General features: G+C 41.4%; 1 protein-coding gene across 12 annotated transcripts in view; it reads left to right on the top strand.

Annotated features, from left to right (window-relative positions):
- ctbp2a (C-terminal binding protein 2a) overlaps positions 1-17280 on the top strand; it is a 65869-nt gene that overhangs the window by 40990 nt on the left and 7599 nt on the right. For 8 of the 12 annotated variants that reach the window (XM_011484385.4, XM_011484383.4, XM_078932182.1 and 5 more), the window contains 3 exons: positions 11684-11838; positions 16251-16395; positions 16921-17127. In XM_011484385.4, coding sequence (XP_011482687.1) covers positions 11684-11838; positions 16251-16395; positions 16921-17127 — 507 coding nt within the window. Of the gene's footprint in view, positions 1-2665; positions 3629-5026; positions 5501-11683; positions 11839-16250; positions 16396-16920; positions 17128-17280 lie in introns of those variants that run through there. The other 4 variants (XM_078932181.1, XM_023963078.2, XM_020709499.3 and 1 more) reach the window with 4 other exon arrangements.

Genomic DNA, 17280 nt, shown 5'->3' with positions numbered 1-17280 from the left:
CACCTGGTTGACACATGAAATAGAGCCTACATAGGATTTCAAAAGAAATTGTATCCTGAAAGGGAAAGTCTGACCTTTGTGGCGTCTTTTTTTCCTGTGCTCCAGCAGTTCAGAGAGGTGTACTGTGCAGTGATTAACAGTTGTTTGTTGTTGGGAGCAGAGGCAAATGAAGGACAGGCAGAGGAGGTCAGACATTTGCAGCTCAAAGAACGGATGAAAACAGGAGAAGAAGAAAAAACCTGGAAGCATGAACCTTGTAATTTCTGCATCAAAAAACCTGTTAACTTTTCTTCAGTCTCTTTCATCTTTCTTTTTCTTTGCTGGTTCTTTCTCTCTCCCCTCTCCAATTTTTTCACCCGCATTTTTAATCCCCCCGCCCCAACCATTCCTCTCCTCCCGAACAACGAGGGAGTCGTCTTAAATTATTCATTTTGAGAAAATGAAATCTTCATGGGTGTTAAGCCTGAGTAATGCAGAACTGACCGTGTTCGTGTGTGCGTGCAAACATGTCTAACCAAGTCTCGCGTCACTTGACACTTTGTTCGGTCGTGTTGTAACAAAAGAGACAGGGGGATGTGTTTAGAGGTGAAGACCCATCTCATTTGCACCCAAGAACAATATGCACTATTTCTCATGAGGCGTGTCAGGCATGTGCACGATCATGGAGAGCTGCAGATGGATCTGTGTTTCAGTGTCTGCCACAGATCAGAGGAGGCTTTTACCAATGCCTGCTTTCACTTTAACAAAAAGTCACTTCGCTAAAAGTATGGAAGTTTTCTTTTTTTGTTAATTTAGTAACTAGAATCTTGAGTCAGCCATCCATCCAGCTTGCAGCTTACACTTTAGCAGAATAAAAAACATCTTTACTTCCATAACTAAATATGACAAATGTAAGTATCCTTTTGTTTTAGTCTTTTTAATTATTTAAACCGAAGACGTTAATGTTAACAAATGTCCAAAAATGAAATGCTATTGTAGGAAAATTAGGGGGAAAAAAAGGATTTTTAAATTAGAACTATAAGATCCAAGTCCTTTCCCTCCCACTGTGGTAAAATGCAAAGCATCTTAATCTTTCAGCCCCCTGCTTTAGTAATTATGCTCACATCAGTTAGACTTAAAGTCTGTTCATGTGGCAACTGTTACCTACAATGGATTGTAAAAGTCAAAGGAATGGCTGTTTTACCTCCTCACAGCCCCCATAGTTGATGAGATTTGTAAATCCGACTATGATTTAATTTAGAGACCACTGAGCTTTTTTCCTAAAAAACAAACAAAAAAAATCAATGGAGAAACAGATGTATTCTAATGCATGAGTTGACTTGTTTTGTTAAAGTCATCTTTATAAAGTTAGTACCTGTCACATGATCTCAACAGTCCAATTTTAATTCTTTATTCCTGCAACTTAAAACTAACGTGCAAAAAAATCAGTTATCAGTAGGCCTGCACAATATACCGCAAATTTATCGTTATCGCAATATCCAGCTCTGCAATATGCATATCGCAATAGACAGCGAATATCGCAATAAATCGCAAACCCAAAATATGTTAAAACAAACTTCTAACAGCTTGAAGCATTTAACGAATCAAATAAATCCCTTTATGTTTTGACCAATCAGATGGACGCCTTCCCATTGTTGACCAATCAGATGGAGGTCTATTATGTTAGATGATTGTCCCCTATGTCGATGAGGGTCATTTGTAGTATAATTTTAAACTGTTGCAATTAAATGGGAATGATGTTTTTGTTTATTTTTCTATTTGTTTATTTACCGCAAATTATATCGTTATCGCAATGTTGATCACTAATATCGCATATCGCAAGTTTTCCTCATATCGTGCAGCCCTAGTTATCAGTGTTTAGCAAATCAATTTATTTGAAGACTTCTAATGATACACAGCACAATTAAAGTAAACAAACTTCACTGGTAAAGAATCCGGGGGACAAACAATCTACATTTAAATACCTTTCCCTTAGAATATATACATATATATATATATATATATATATATATACATATATATATATATATATATATATATATATATATATATATATGTGTGTGTGTGTGTGTGAAAAATCCTGGTGTAATGTAATTAGACAATAAATAATAAATCCTTCTTAAATTCAGCACAGCACACACTTGTTACTTTAAACATATAGACCTACTGGTCTGCAGTAGGAATGCAATGGTTCCCTTTCCTCACAGTTTACTCTAATGGTGTAACATGCAATTTGGTTTTAAACTAAGAATCCTATTATCTTTAATGTACATTAACATAAAAAGTTTCCAAACTATGAAACTGCTGATATCTCTGAATAAATCACAGTGTAAGAAATTAAAGAAAGCTCACATGTTGGTACTGAATAAATCAATTTTTCAAGGTATTACGACTGTTTTTATCAATGAACTACTATATAATTGAACTGCAATCCAGGGTTTTCTATTCTTTTATTTTATAAACATTTACATTTACAACTATTCTGGCTTCTTTGGGATACATTTATACCCATCTAACGAATATTTCTGTGAACAATCTTGTAAGAATGTGTGTTTTTTTTGTTTTTTTTAAATTGCACTTAAGTGGCAGAGTCTAACTTTAAACCGCACTGAGAGGGGGAGACGACAAAAACGCCGTCAGACTGTTGGCGAGAGTTGGCGGGTGAGAGGGAGGGAGAAGGCAGAAGGGGAGGGGAAAGGGCTGGTACTCTTAAAGGGCTGAGAAGCCAAAATCACAAATAAAACAGAAAAGCAAAGAGGGGATGGAGGGAGGGGAGGAAAAACAGAGCGAAGGAAAATATGTTGCGCGGAGGGAAAGGTTGGAGGGAATGGAGGAGAGAGTCGAGCGTGTGCCAGGAGCGCCGCACCTCTCGCTGTGACCGGGGCTTTTCTCTCCTCTCTTGTTATTTGCCTCCCTTTTTTCCTTTTCCCTCCACGTAGCTGTGGCACAGGATCGCTTCCTCTGTTTTTTTTTTCCTTCTTTCCATTTTTCTCCCCCATCCCTTCATCTCCTTCTCTCTGTCTCTATGGCTTCCAACAAAAGGCTGACAGAGTGAGCCTGACGTCTGAATGAGTAGCCCATACCTGCTGTGAAGGGAAAAGAAGAGCGGAAAGAGGGAGCAGGAGAAGAGAAAAAGGCGCAAGTGATCCAGCTGAAGAGGAGGACAAGTGCAGATCGGAGGCTTGATCTTTGTATTTTTTTTTTTTTTTCATTTTTACTCCCTCTGGAGATTAAAGGAGTTGAAAGTACCATTTTTCTCCTGCACAGGCGAGGTGGGGGGAGTGACCATCGTCACTCTCCTGTCCTTCCCCTCACCCACTGCCCTCTTGTGCCACCATCCATTTTATTTTCCACCCAGGAGTTCCAGGCGTCTGAGAAATGGAACTTCTCGGGGCGCGGTAACGCAGGAGGACAGATTTGGAAACGAGACGGAGGAGGAGGAAGACAGAACAAGGGGAGGGAGGCTGGAGGAGGAGAGGATAACCCCAGGGCTTACAGTGTGAGAATACACCAACGCCCACTTCCTCTTCTGATTTTTTTTTTTTTTTTTTATCGGGTCGGTGACCTCTGCATTTCCTCTGCCATGTGCAGCACCTGATTCAAACAATGTGGAGACAGCATTTCCCAGGCAAGGATACATTTTTCAAGCCATGCATGTGTGCACGCTCATAATAATAAAACAAAATCTGCTGTGTGTATATATATATGTGGGTGAGAGTTGGAAGAGGAGGGAGGGGTTGGCTTTAGGGCTAACGAGGCTCTTATGTTTTTGCAATGGAGTGTGTCATGAAAGCAGCATGCGTGCGCGCGAGGGCAGGCGCCCATGCGGGGGTCCCTGCGTTTGCAGCCGCAGAGCTCCGCGCAGGAGCTCCAGAGATCAGATGGGCTGTCATTTGTGGAGTCAGAGGTCGCAGGGGATAGGGCATATGAGGGGCTGGCCCCGGCATGCTGTTTAATGTACTGACAGGCTCACTGTTTGATAAAAAAAACAAGTTGAAATAATCTCTGTACTTTTTAGGGAAAAAAAGTCCTGAGCACTTTGAGGAAATCCTTATTTTAGCCTCCAAAAATACTTGCTGATCAATGACTTGTTTACCTCCAGCAGTGGTCGCATGAAGTAAAGTAAATCTGCCATGAACTGCTCATCAGTATGGACATCTGCCTTTTGTCTCAGACCCCATCCCTTCCCTGTGAGGCCCTTCTCAAGGATGCACGCCTGTCGTCTTTGTTACTTTGCTGTCAGTTAGAAATCTCACCATCTGTGGCATCCTTGTGTCCGCATATGTTATCCTCTCTTTCTCTTCCTCCACTTCTACATGCGATTATCCCCTGCCTTCCTGTCTTTCCCCTTTTTTCCCCTTTAACCCCCCCACCCACCCCCCTCACCCCCCAGCATCTTTTTCTTTTTTTGGAGGAGATGGCAGAGGACAAACAGTGTCTTTGTGTGTCCACATAGTGGAACAAGAGACGGGCTGGGGTGGCCGCGGCGTCGCCGGGTGCTGAAAGGCTCTGGTGGAGGCCTGCAGCAGACAGGTCTGCCAAAAACAGATTACACCTCCCTCCTGTTTCTGCAGATGCCAGGGCATCGTAAAAGCAGTCAAGAAAAAGAAAAAAAAAAGAAAGCAGACCCTCCCGAGAAAGCAGGCGCCAGATTTTTGTTAGAGTGAAACATTGCTGCTTTCTACCTTTTGTGTGGCAGATGCCTGGGAGGGAGACTCAAAAAGAGTTTAAGGAGCCAGACTACAGGATCAATGAAAGATGAATTGTATTTCTAGTAATTGATAATTGGTTTTCTGTGGTGAACTTTGTCTGTGTGTGTTGATTCTGGGTTGCCAGGTTGGTGGGTCCACATGGGCAACATTTTATAATATTCAAATCAAGCTTTGACCTTTGTTCCTGCGCCACAAAGAGAACTCGTGGGGTTATCAACCCTCCCCTCCCTCATCTTTTCTTGGACTATCTTTAACCCCCCCCCCCAGCTTGGGAGTTGCTAGGTTACCAAACCAGCTGTTAGTGCAAAGCCCGCAGAGACGGTTTTGTCCCTGCACAAACAGCAGTGTTTTGTTTTGGGGTTTTTATCTTATTTTGTTGGAAGCCTGAACTCCGTCGCTTCCCCTCTGACATCATGGTGCCGTGGAAAATCTTCCTCACTTCCTTTAGTTTTTGCAGTGAAGTTGTTCCACTGATACGGGTGCCAGTGTGAGAGCGTTCCTGACGAGTGTCAAACACGTCGGAGCATTTCAGAAGCACATCGCCACCTTTTCCACAGCTGCCAGGACGGAGCCAAGAAAAGAGGGAGGAGTGAGAAGAATGAACTGATGCAAGGCGAGGGTTTAATAAAAGACATCGCCAGTAATTTAGAGTCCGTTTAAAAAAAGAAAAAAACCTGTTAGAGAGTGTCTGAGTGGGAGACTTCAATAATCAGGCTCGCAAGGCTCTTAAGAGAGATCCGTGATGGCAAGTACACAGTGAAATTATTCAGGAAATCACAGCCGTGCAGGTAAGGCAATACAAGTCTGCGGTCTCAGAGCGGAGTAAATTTACATGTCAAAGCGTGCGACACGCTGAATTCACAAGCCACAAATAAATGAGCACAACCGCTTCCAAATGAAATTGTCTTTGCAAGCCAAGGGGAGGCACGTTGGAGATGCATGAAACCGCAGACCAGAGTGCTCCTTTGCTAGCACACAGATGAACATTTCTGAAGTAGTGTGATGTTATTAAACACCAGTTTATAGACTGGTCTCTAATCTCCAGGGAAGAAAACGAGTTTTTTTTCCATTTCCTTTTAGTGTCGATTGTTTAGGAAATGATCCTGCTCCGACTCCTAGGGTCTGGCAGCGGAGACCTCTGAGCTGTTTCTTCAAGATCATCCGGTTCCAAACGAGGGAATTAGACTCCGGATTCACTGAAACCTTTCTTTGATTGTTTTTCTAAAGTTCAAAAACCTTTATTTATGTTGCAAGAATCCTTCTTAGCTTGGATCTCCTGCAGGGCATTTGGTGTAAAGAGCATGTTTTTGCCAGCCCTGCCAAAGGTTTTCATACTTCCTGACGAATCATCCAGCTTGTGCTTAGCAAGGGCTTAGAAGGATATCAACTTTATTCCATTCAAGTTTTCCTTGAGGGATCTTGAGGCCCATGATCTCTTCAGGATTAGGCAATCTGCTCAATGCGCTTTAGATTTAGGCTACGTTCACACTGCAGGCTGAAACGACCCAATTCCGAATTTTTTGCCCCTAAGTGGCCCAATTCCGATCTTTTCATGACAGTCTGAATGACACAGATCCGATCTTTTCAAATGCGACCCAGGCCTCGTGGGTTTGCCGGCCTGATTCCGAATTGTAGCCGATCTTTTCAATTGCGACCGCCGTCTGACCGGCCAGGCGACTTGATTCCGAACTGTACGTCATCGACACGCAACAAACGTCATCATTTTGCGTTGAAGTAGGCGGGAACGAGAACGTAAACATCAACCATGGTGGACGATGCTGCTGAGATCAGTCAGTAGAAGGGAAGAGAGGTCACCGATTGGATTAATATTTGGGCTGATCGCTCTTTTCAGGCCAAACTCCAGGGCTCTGATCGCAACTGGGCGGTTTTTGAAAAAAATTCCAGATAAATGGCAGAGCGTGGTGTTGAACCTTTACCGCGATAACTTTTTTTTCTTTCTCCCCTTTGACCGTGCTCAGAAGCGCGGGGGACCCAGGCAATCCCCCTCCTCCTCCTCCCTGTTCTGATCCTTAGATTCTCCAGAACGGGTTAATAAAGAGTCCATAGCATTTATTTTGGGGGAAACCTTCTTTTATTACCGTCCTCCGTAACACACAACATGAATGCGCGCCCACACTGCCCCCCCCCTATTCTCTATCGCGGCACGCGCTTGCACACACGCGGGCGCGCGGCCCCAGCACATACACATTCCTCTTCCACTACAGTGGGTACAGACGATCCCGACTCCAATGCCTTCTTAAAATGAGAAGATTGTAATTGTGCTGCTCCTTTGTGAAAATAAATTTAATATTACAAAAAGAGCTCCGCTTTTGACAACACTGTTGTTGACATCCATTGTTAACGTTGGCTCCGCAAACGAGTGACGTCGTTCACCGTTGAGTATTCTTCTGGCTTCTGCGCATGCGGGTCTCGTTTGGGTCGTGTCACGGTCACACTGGAGATCACAAAAGTTCGGATTTACTTGGAAATGTGAACGGTCTAGCAAACAATTCGGATTTTTTCAAAAAATCCGAATTGAGCATTAAGCCCTGCAGTGTGAACGTAGCCTTAGTTACTGAAGCTGTTGGCTTCCTTGCTAGTTTCTTTGTTGCTAACAGACAATGCTGGCCGTTGTGTTGTGATAAATGCTTGGGGTACAAGACTAAATAGTTTAAACCATCTTTAATCATGTTGTGTTTACTCTTCGGAGAACTTCTAAGAGGAAGAACTATACTTTCTTTTCTGCCAAGGGAGAGTGAGGAATTGCATAGTTTAATACTTCCTGATCCATGTTTTTCCGGATTTAATTTTCACTGGATTACTTAATCCCAGACATTAACCGTTTATTCTGTTAAGCAAAAGGGAAGTTTAAATGAAGTTTAAAGGTCTGTTTGGTACAGCTACCTGCTAGTCAAAAAAAAGCATATGACAAAACTCCCACTCATATGAATATCGTGTTTCTTAACATGTCCTTGTTGCATTTTTCTCACAAATTAGGCTCAAAATAGCATTTCAAAGTAGTTTTTATTCAAATTGTTGTGAATCAGGAGCAGATGAATAAATGCAGTATGAAGCTTGAAGTTGTGACGTAGAAACTACAACAGCACGCCATAAGCTCGCTGCTCTTTTCCATTCTGACGAATCCACTTGCAGACACGCCTTCGTTTTCCTCGTCTGAGCTGGCATCTGGCTCCAAACTGGACGGCTGGATTGCTTCAAAGTTGCTCACCATTTTTGTTGCACTGCTAACATTTGGTTGAGGGTGTGGGGGGCTGTGAGCTAGAGAAGAGAGTGTACGCAGATGGATGACGGGAAATGGGGTTGGGCTTGCTCCACACCGACAGTCGCGCTCACATCTTTAAGGCAAATTTCTACTGCCGAAATTTTGTCCTAGAATATGATAATTCTTTTGATTTTAGTCTAAAAACGACATAATCATAATTGAAAGACCGTAGGGAACGGCTGCTACTCGCCTCCTCAGTTGTCATTAACAGAAGAAAATGAAGCAAATTCCATTTTTAACACTGGTAATGCTCCTTTCTGTCACCTGCCTCTAGTGGTGTTTGGTGGAACTGCAACAGTCGGGTAACTTACGTGGAAAGAAGATAAAACATAGATTTAGACAAAACAGAAGTGAATTAAACAGCAAAACAAGCTAACAAATATCCATTGTTGCATTGGAACCTAAATTTTTTTTACTGCTTGGACGTTTAGGAAAAGGTCGATATTGTCAATTGAAATTTGCTTTGCACAGTGAGTTTCTCTGCCATCACCGGGCAGGTATGGAAGTCAATAATACCCACACTAACAACCTTGTTAAGTGATAATTATCTTTGTTATCCTAATGGGTTAAATTCAGTGCTGCGTTCTGCCTTATTAGTTTGAGGACAGGACAGGCAATTAGTCGTTAGGAAATTATTAATCCCCGGCTTTCTGACCTACTTCCTTCAAAGTGAGGTTTTTTTTTCTCCTCCCTGCTGGTCGATTCTTGTTTCAACACGGGAATATTTTGTGCAACAGTTTCCATTCCTTAATCTCATATGATTCCATGCTTTCTTGTGTGTGCACAAGGCCAAAAAATGTCTGCAAAGTGGTGTTTTTCCTTGGCGCGTTGGATGATGGAAGTATTTTTCAGCCTGCAATTGATCTCCGCAGGGGTGTGATGAGGAGACTGTGGAGCCACAGGTGTATTATCCTCACAGTTTTCCTGCACACATCAGCAACACACCCATCAGCAGGAGAATGATGTGTTCTTTTGGCTGACGCTATGGAGACACTACCCCCTTCTTTCACTGTATTGCTTGGAGCTGCCTATAGTCGTTTAAAAATTTGGCAGGAAGTGAAAGGAGGCAGAAAAAAAGTCCAGGAACCTACTTATCTACTAAGATGTATTTTTAAATCTATGTAAATATCTGACTGACACATTTTCCAAAGCTTTACTATTGTCTGTATAAGCCAGCTCAGATCCATCTGTATTTGTAGGATTCAGGGTAAGAACACAGTCAGAAACAAAACAAATACTTTCAATGGATTGTTGTGTGTTTATGAGACCAATACAAAAAAAAGCTTTTTTAAGAAGGATATTAATTCTTCTAATAAAACTCCCAAAATTAGTTTTTTTTCCATCATCGGTAAACAAACCATAAACTGTTTGAATTTAAAAAAACTATATCTCACAGGGAGAAACTGACTCGTCAAAGCAGCTAAAAGAAAAAAAACAAATGATAACATGAATTATTTTATAGATTCTGAGGATTTTTTTTCTAATTTACACACTCAACTTAAAAAAAAAACTCTCTACCAAAAATCTAAACAATACAAAACAGGTTTACCAGGCTTTTCTTTTCTTTTTTTTTGTGGTTTGGAAATTCTTGTCTCCCAAACTTTTTTTTTAAAGATGTCCTTCACAGACATCTTGCTGCACAGGTTTTGATGTTTTCCTGCAGCTCTTCCTCTTGGACACAAGTGGCACGAAGATGAGTTTAATTAGCAAAAAGTCCCTTTAATGTTTTTAGTCTGATCCACATATACCGGTAGATGAATGTTATAGTTGATAAACATAGATTTATGTCACTTTTTGTCACACAATCCCATCCTCCATTCAGACACTAAACACCTATACTATACTATATTTGTCATGTATGGACTGATTTATATTCACACTGGAAGACAGAATATAAACAATAATGTGTTGTTAAGCGAATAAATCCCAGATTAATTCTGTTTTATTTGCATGCATTTTAAACAAAACTTCAAGTTCTCTGTTGCATCTAAAGCAGGTGAACTGCTGCTTCTATTGAAACTTTGCAACAAATAGTTCAAAATCCTTTCATTTCTGAGATTTTTGATAGTTTGTTTTACTATTATTAATATATACAAAAATATAAAAAAATGTATTACATTACTTCAGATTTTTAGGTCAAGTTCACGATTTGTTTAATCTGATTCAGGATTTGGTCATTATGATTCACTTTCTTGATTTTAAGTACTAAAAAGATGATTTTTAAAAGCAATTTGAACCTTTTTTGGAAAAGAAAAAACATTTTTTGTCTAAACATTTATGAAAAATGATCACTCAATTGATAAATGATATTTTCTTTCTTTCAATGTAAAGATGAATTTTATTTTACCTTTTTTTAATCAGCCGTAGTTTTCCACATAACTATTGCATAATACTGAAATACTTTACCTCGTAATTACTTAGAATTTACTCAGAAAAAAATTCAGTTTTAATAAAGCTTTTAAGAAATAATAATATAAATGATTACATCAGCACCCATGCAGCTCATTTTGGTGGCTTTAATTGTGAAATGCCAGACTTTTAACAAATTAAAAGACCATTGAAATCAAACTTTTAAACACAGAAGATTTTAGTACAATGACTACAGTGTGAATCTCTTAATGCTCATTGTTGTGTATTAAGTCTTAACAAGAGTTTCCATATTTGGATCATTATGCTGCAGCAAGGATGAAAACATTCATCCTCCTGCTCAGAAGCATCACTGCCCACACTATAAACTCTGTCCTCCTTTATATTGTCTCGTTTCACACTATTTGCTCCGTGTGTTTGTATGTGCAGCACACGGGTTTGTATTTTCGTACATGTGAAGGTCACAATTGCTATTCTTGTGTCCTTAAACTGGACGAGTGGAGACGCAGCCAAAGGAACAGGCAAGCCTGAACAAGGCCTCCCCAGCAGCACAGATGCCACTAAATAAAATATTTCATAATCCTGCCCAAATCCTCTAATCACCATGACAACAGGCAGGAGGGAGCCAGACAGTGGTGCTGTGTAGACCCCCCCCAATCTGATCAGAATCTGCATCCACATACTTTTGGCTTTTTCTGCTCAGTAGTTAACCGTTGTATCTGCCCGAAAATGTGTTGTTATGGATTTTGCTGCAGGTAGATTTACAGGAAATGTGAGATTTATTATATCAGGTGTAATAAAGTTTTCCTGGGCTTCTGCGTTCACCTTTATGCAGAAACGCGTGGAGTTTGGGCTGAATTCCCTCGACCCCCCCAGCATAAAATACATGTGAAAGAATCTACAGTGAGGAGCAAACACACATAAACATAGCGACCCACAAGAAAGGCCTGCTGGCTCCGGTACGGTGATAGGATAATGGAGGTAATGACCTCATGGGGTGAGAGGACCTGTTGCCTGGTAACAGTGTGGGTAACAATGAGTGAAGGGGGTTTATCATATCATGGGCGCTGAGGCTCCGTGAGGCTGCATGTGTTGGTTATCGACCTGTGTTGTCAGGTTATGGAGACGATGGCAGTCCCTTAAAGCAGGTAGCCTCCAACTTTGGAGGTATCGATCAGGCGAGAGCGTACCGCTGGAGCACAGACACAGACAATCAGTGTAAACACCTCCACTGCAGAGGGCTGCTTGTTTTGCAGCTCACTTGACTGTGTGTGCCATTTCTAAATAATTAACCGCACTTCTTGCCTCTGCTTCCCTGCAGGTATTCGGCCCCAGATTATGAATGGGCCTATGCACCCGCGCCCCCTTGTGGCGCTGCTGGATGGACGTGATTGCACTGTAGAGATGCCCATCCTCAAAGATCTGGCCACGGTGGCTTTCTGCGATGCCCAGTCCACTCAGGAGATCCACGAAAAGGTATGAGAGCAGATTTCTCATCTTTAGCTTTGGTTGCAACTTTTGCAAGTTCCTGTTTTACTTGTGAGGAGTTTCAATCTCCTTATAAAATACTTGTAATCTTATGTATATGTTTCATTAGTGCTGTAGCCGAAACCTCAAAGCATGATTCTTCCACATCCGTGTTTAAGTACTGCATCGTCCTTTTCATTGGAAATTGATTACAAATTACGGATGTGATCATTGATTTTATAAAGCTTTGTTTTTTTTATCTGTCAGTTTAAAATTTTTGAGGGTAAATTATGCCATTAGTTTAAAATCCACCATTCTATCAGTAGAATATTTAAAACCAAATGTTCGATTTTTGTCTGCACAGGTGTAAAAAACACATTTTAACTGTTATCCGATCGAAAATAACCTCCCATTTCAGATAATCCATATTTAGATTGAAATTAGGAATATATCAAATTGTTTAACATAGTTGGTTTCATTTCTTAACAGTGTTATTATGGCTATCAATCAGTTTGACCTTGCAAAGTTTTCTGTGTCAGGGTCTAAAAATGCAATGATAAGCTTCAGGGACAAAACATGTTTTTAATAGTTTTAACCAAGAAAAAGGTTATTATAAATTTCAATTTGCAAAACAATAACTGCTGTGTGACTTGTTTTTCTAGTCATAACGTTACGTTATTGAAGTATTCCCTGAGCTAAAGGTTGTCAGTGAACAAAGTGCGTCATTCTGACTGTAGATTTTTCGATGATAGAACAGAACAGGGTGGAATGTCGTGCATTTCAATTTTAACCTTTACACACCATTATATTTTTTTCTACTAGGATAAAAAGTTGTGCGGATCATAAAAAAGGCACAATTCTATTCGAAAATTTGCGCGCGTAGCTTCGCCTTGTTCTGATATTTTGAAGGAATTATCATATTTGAGTTTTAGGATCTTAAAGGAATGATGTTTCTTCCTTTTAGATTGATTTATTTCAGCACCGTTTTTTACATGAGTCTTATGCAACTGTTTGCATTTACTTAAAGAAACAAGAAGCTCGGTAGGTCAGACCCAATCTGTTAATGCCATTCACCGGTGGTGACAGCATCTGCAGGAGTTTAAGCAGCAGCAAAACACAAACTCCAACTTGCATAACGTGTATTTGTTCCCCCTTTAAGAGACAGATCTCTCTTTTCCCTCTCAGCCTCCTTCGTCTTTGTCATTTTTTTTTTTTTTTTGTGGTTTTATTTTTGCCAACTGGCCCGTTCCGCTCTTCCAGTGCAGCTATAATGGTTTCATCAGTGACGCTAATTCCGCTGGGTGCTGAAGTGCGGCTTTGTTAAATAAGGAGGAGGTGGAGGCTGGTAATAGAAATTCAGCATAATTGTTCTCCGCTATAGCGCGGGGAAACATTTGTCTTGTTTTAGCGTCTATACACTAAAGCTGCTGAGCAGCAATTTTACAGTCCAAGCTGGAGGGATTGTGGTTAAGCACTTTCAAACGGGAGTGGGGGGTGGGGGGTGGGGTGGAACTTCAGTTGCTGCCTCCTGCTTTGTGCAACAAATATCCTTTTTGGTGGATGGTCAGGAAAGTGGTGCGTTGACCCTAACGCTTGAGACGTGCAGGTTAATCTGAGGAAAGGCAGAACAAATGGTGAGTATTAGGTGTTATTTTGGAAAAACAGACCCACACTGAGACATTCTCACTGTGAATACATTACACACTAACAGAGGGCCCATCTGGAAGGCTAGATGTTGGCAGCGATCCCATGACCAGTACAGAGAGCCCCCCCCCCCCCCACACACACACATACACACACTCACTTCTGAAGTACCGTTTAAAGACATGAACTGAAAAGCAAACAAAACCTCATTTGAAATCATGTGGACTATATCTTCTCTGCATTTTACTGCATAGTTGTATTTAATTAGACTAGATTTCTGTTCGTCTTCACTTTTATCCCTCAGTGCTTTATTATGCAAATGCTGTTGCAAAGCATGTCACGGGGTCAACTTTATGCCTATTGGCTTGCTGACATCAGAGTGCAGGGACACGGCGTTCGCACCCCCTGAGGCGAAAGGGAAATACTCTCAAAGTGCAGCACTAAGCCCGCCGCGGTGACCTGTGAGACATTTGCCGTTTCTGCGAGGTTAAGGAGAAAAATGTGGAGAATTAAGAATTCATTGCTGGCTCTAGAAAAATGGAAGAAAAATGCCTTCTTTTTTTTCCAGATCAAAAAAATGACGGCCTGTAGTTTAAGCATCTTCAATAGTCCTTTGTGACTTTAGAAACACCTTGATTTAAAAAATAATACAGAAAAAGTTATAAAATATTCAACAATTTTCTTTAATATTTAATTTAAAAAAGTACCAGGGTATGCTTTTTTGTATATATGAAACATTACAATAGCATCCACTGCTTGGGGGGACTATCATGGTAAATGGTAATGGTAAATGGCGCATACTTATATAGCGCTTTCTACCTTCTTACGAAGGCCCAGAGCGCTTTACAGTCACAGTCCCATTCACCCATGCACACACACATTCACACACTGATGGCGGCTCCGCTGCCAAACACTGGCGCCAACCTCCCACCAGAGGCAAGGTGGGGTTCAGTGTCTTGCCCAAGGACGCTTCGACACATGGGCGTGCAAGGCGGGAATCGAACCTGCAATGTTACGATCATAGGTCGACCGCCCTACCGCTGCACCACGGCCGCCCATATCATGGTATGGGTCACGGTTTCTTGTGATATTTGGTTACATGAATTGAGGTTAAATGACTCTTTTGCACATAGTTGCTCAAAAACATTTAGTTGGCAATTAATTATTAAAAAAACACACATTTGCAAATCTGTTTCAAGGTAGATATTTATGAAAATCACATGTCTGGGTTTGGAAATTGTAATTTGAAGCAAAGGATTCTTGATTTTAGGGACCAGAGCTGCAAAAATAAAGGGGGCTGTCAACAAAAGATACAGTTTTTGCTGCCCTTGAGAAGAATGACACTTCTGTCATGTTTGTAATGACTCTGGTGCCAGCAGGTGATTAACTTAGCATCAGTGAGCAAAGCCTGAATCAGTTAAAAGCTAATAACGTAGCCCTGGACACTCTAATTAACATGCTGTGTCCGAGAGCTCAAACAGAGAAATGATTAGCTCTGCTCAGCTCATCATTAACAAAAAACGCACAAATGCAACTGATCCGGTTCACTCTGAAGCTCAGAAATGTCGCCTTTTGTATTCTACAATCAACAAAAATGTGTGATTAATCTGCACACAAGCATGAAAAATTAAGAAATTATTTTTTTTCTGTCACTGTAGGTAAACCAATGCAAAAGCCAAAGTTTTGAGCTTAATTTTAACAGGTTTAAGTATTAAATTTTTATTTGATGACATGTTTTTATTTAATCAAACTTCCAAGTTTATATTTTTCTGCTTAAAGTCCCACTTCAATCATCTTTTGAGTTATCTTACAAGCGTTCCAATTGGCCTTTTTATTATGATTATGCTTTTTTTTTAAATAATAAAAAACATAAAACTGTGCCATTTTCTAGGACATAGTTTCTGCAGAGTGGCAGGAGTTCATTAGAAATGAAGATGGGGAGCAACTCCGCCCTCCTTCCCTTCATCTTTGTGGAAGAAGGGAAGCCCTCAGTGTATTTTCCACATCACATATACAATCCTTTTCAAACTGAGCTTTATTTTCTTTGTATATGTCCTCTATTGTGAGAAAAAAGGCCATAAAAACATGTTAAAACACCCAAAAAACAATGTTTATTGGAGTGCAAAAATGGTGTGCACAATTTGTCTTTTTTCCCAGCAGCCTTTGCTTTCATGCTTCCTTGAAGCGCATGAGCAGAGCTTCAGCCTTGAATTAGACATCCAGCTCCTGCAGCATCTACCTCCAGTGAAAATGCTGCTAATACAGAGATTCACAACTATGCTAATGTGACCCAGCTAGGCTAACTTTGTTAGCAGGTTTGTGAATTAAAAGGGGTTGTGTAGCGACCGTGGCCTGCAGCAGCTACTTGTTTCTGCTCTCTTGGTTCCTCAGCAGCTGCCAGTCTGCTTTATTGTCCTGCTTGCACTCACTCTAACCTTGTTTGCATAGCCTGAATTAATGGATTGTGACAAAAAACAGCTTTTGCAGGCTCTCGTTCGACAATAAATGCGCAGACAGCCACTCATACTTTAGAGCACACATAAACAACCCATTTGCATTTAGATGAAGAATGGTGCATAAACTTACGGGCGGTGGTGGGAGCGCTCGTGCACATGGTGGCGGTCGCTCCCCACGCCAAACATCGGCGTTAGTGAAACCCATAAACAGTGAAGTGATTACAGCTGAAAGATTCTCGTCATGTCCTTGACAGGAATGATTTCCCGCCGAATGGGCGGTGACAGCAGCGATGATGACGTTGTCTCTGGCGTGTCCTTCAGGTGCTGAACGAGGCCGTGGGGGCCATGATGTACCACACCATCACCTTAACCAGGGAGGATCTGGAGAAGTTCAAGGCGCTGCGCATCATCATACGCATCGGCAGCGGCTACGACAACATCGACATCAAGGCTGCCGGGGAGCTCGGTGAGGACGAGGGGCGGACGGGGGGGTGCAGGGCTCGGTCGAGAGGGGGTGCCGTCAGGAGCAGATGATGTTGTGTCTTCCTCTTAGGTCACACGTCCTGTGGACCCCCATCTCAAACGAAAAGAGAGGATAAATTAACCAAAACAGCAGAGATGAGGGGAAGTCCCTAATCAGGGCCAAACCAAACTTTGCTCGCTTTATTGACTTAATGTAAACACCATATGTGGCAGGAATTATTTAATGACAGGATGAGCTGATTATCCTCTCAAAGCAGATGTTTTGAATGATTTGAAACTCCATCTCTTATTCCCATTTGGTTCCTTCAGCATATGTTTGCTAGGAGAGTGGGATTTGGTATTACATCGTAATTGTTTATTATTTTATGAAATAACCTCCTTTCACTCCAGTTTTGTTTTTTTAAAGTAGCAAAATCTCTCTGCAGTCGATTTTGGCACTTTCTTTTTCCCGTTTGTTTACAGTCGTTGTTTATTTGTTCATTTTTCGCCCCCATTTTTCCTCCTCTAGGCATCGCGGTCTGTAATATTCCCTCAGCGGCAGTAGAAGAAGCGGCAGACTCGACACTTTGTCACATCCTTAACTTGTACAGGAGGAACACCTGGCTGTACCAGGCCCTCCGGGAGGGCACGCGGGTCCAGAGCGTGGAGCAGATCCGGGAGGTGGCGTCTGGGGCGGCTAGGATCCGAGGAGAGACGCTGGGCCTCATCGGATTTGGTGAGTTTTATTGTGAGATTCTCAAAGTCTCAGTAATCAGGATTGGAGCAAAATAGAATATGAACATTTTTTATTTAGTTTACCCGAAACTGTTTCGTTTTGCTTGAGACTAAAAAAATATATAATTTAAGTGTTTTGGGAATGACAAAGGAA

This window comes from Oryzias latipes, chromosome 15 (genome assembly GCF_053564925.1).
Source record: "Oryzias latipes strain Hd-rR chromosome 15, Olatipes_Hd-rR_3.1".
Lineage (NCBI taxonomy): Eukaryota > Metazoa > Chordata > Actinopteri > Beloniformes > Adrianichthyidae > Oryzias > Oryzias latipes.
Note: the sequence above shows the minus strand (reverse complement) of the source record. Positions and strands in the feature narration are given on the sequence as shown.